Here is a 1,981-nt window from a genome sequence, read left to right as displayed (position 1 = left end):
CTGATCATTTATGTATACATTTGTCTATATCTATCTCGATTCGTTTTGCCTGTTACAAACAACCGTTATGTGAACAAAGTTATAATACCCTTGTGCACAAGTGCGCTCGGGTATAAAAACGAAACCGACTTCAATTCTCATATAAAAATTTGATAGTACCGTTAATTTCTTCGTGATTCAATGATCGATCGGATCTAAACAAAATTTATATGGGACCACCTCTGAGGCACCACCTTTCCGATAGGAAATTTGCCGATAGGTGGCGCGCAAGTTGATATATTTGGTAAACCAGTATTTATGGTCCGATTTCGTTCATATTTAGAAAGCTTGCTTTAAAAATATTTGTTTTTACTATTAACTTATTTATTTTATACGACGCCGCTAGCTGAATAGTTTGCCATTTAGAAGGAACTCGGTCTTTATTTTACAAAGCTTGACTGCAGAAATGCCCTTCAAGATAGATGCATATATTTCTTCTTTTTAAAAAAGATGTATGAAAATCTTATTGTACTAATGCATCAAATTGAAATTAAATTGTTTTTGTTAAAATTTTTTTCCATATACCCTTTAAGGATACATATACATATGTATATATATATGTGTACATATTTTTACCTCTTGACATTTTTATTCTCAAGAAAAAACAGACAAAGAGAATAATAATGCATTTCAATTCCTACAGCTCCAACAACCGACAGAGATGCGGACGATGGTCGACCTCTAAGCCTAGTTAACAGAAGACCTTCGATATCAGCTCCAATCATTATTCGGAAAGCTTCTGGGTCTGGATCACGCATCCACACGCCACCTCCCAGTCCTGCGGATCTCTTAGCCGATGGTGCGTCCAGCACTCCCAAGCGCTTAGTAGACGGTGAGTTAAAAATTTGCATATGCTTTTTAAAAATGTATTTCATTGAATTACGCTTCAACAGAAAATGACAACACAACGCCCAGGCATGAAGAAACGGTGGAGAAAAATGCGCCTTCGGAATGCGTCAATACTAACTTAAATGAGTCCGAATTAGCAGGTGATACAGAAAAGCTTAACACTATAAGGATAAAGCAGGAAGTGGAGCTCTGCAATGATGAAACGAGTATGAACAACGCATTGCTTGCTAACGATTCCAGCCAGGACAATAACGATGGTCAACCGATGTCAAAACGTCCGAAAATTGAAGTTGTTGACGCGGAATCTAACACATTGCACTCAGGTAGGATTGTCTCATTTAAAAATTATAAAATTACAATTACATATACCTATGTGGAGGTACATACCTACCTGCATTTATATTATAAATTTTTAATTATTGTGGATTCATTGATTCTAACATTCCAATGATGCTAAGTATTTAGTTAGAGAGGGCACCACTCTGATTTCGAGTGTTGAATATCCAAAATATTTTCGTTGCAAACATATATAAATACCTACATGCTTGATGTACGTATGTACATACATTAGCAGAGCGAGATGCACACAAACATATGACATGCAGATACGCTGGTGAACTATGCGACACCACTGTTGACAGACAGGGCAATGCATAATTTAAAAAGAATTCCGCACAAAAATGTTTTTGATGTTAAAGATTTATTTGATATGTCAACGCAAGAAAAAAATCACATGCAATATGTATGTATTTGGACAGAGCGGAAACACAGCAGAAAAACAATGGGCATTGATAAGTACATACATATGTATGTATGGATTTGTCACGTCATCACTCTTGACCTTTAGGCTTTCACCCTTCAAAAATGCAGTGAGCATCGCAATCCTGCTAAATAAAAACAGGTAATCCTGACATCAAAAGCCACTGCAAAGTTTTTAGCATGAGTTCAAAAAAGATAAGAATTATCTGTAATGGTTATGCCCTCATTGATCACAAAGGGCGCAGAATTTAGTGGTTCGTACATCGCAACTTACTTCATACTTATGATGTTATATATATATATATATATTATATATATATATATATATATATAT

General features: G+C 35.4%; 1 protein-coding gene across 1 annotated transcript in view; it reads left to right on the top strand.

The window, feature by feature from the left end:
* Window positions 1-1,981, top strand: part of Cph (BCL11 transcription factor chronophage) — a 99,528-nt gene that overhangs the window by 46,900 nt on the left and 50,647 nt on the right. Inside the window, exons 3-4 of the mRNA XM_017613145.1 lie at window positions 683-871; window positions 933-1,211. Of these exons, the coding sequence (XP_017468634.1) occupies window positions 683-871; window positions 933-1,211 (468 nt within the window). The remainder of the gene's footprint in view (window positions 1-682; window positions 872-932; window positions 1,212-1,981) is intronic.

Source organism: Rhagoletis zephyria, unplaced genomic scaffold (genome assembly GCF_001687245.7).
Source record: "Rhagoletis zephyria isolate East Lansing unplaced genomic scaffold, Rhagoletis_zephyria_1.1 Rzeph_scaffold_00617, whole genome shotgun sequence".
In the NCBI taxonomy this organism is placed as follows: Eukaryota; Metazoa; Arthropoda; class Insecta; order Diptera; family Tephritidae; genus Rhagoletis; species Rhagoletis zephyria.
The sequence above is the reverse complement of the archived record's forward strand: the minus strand, read 5'-3'. Positions and strand labels throughout refer to the sequence as shown.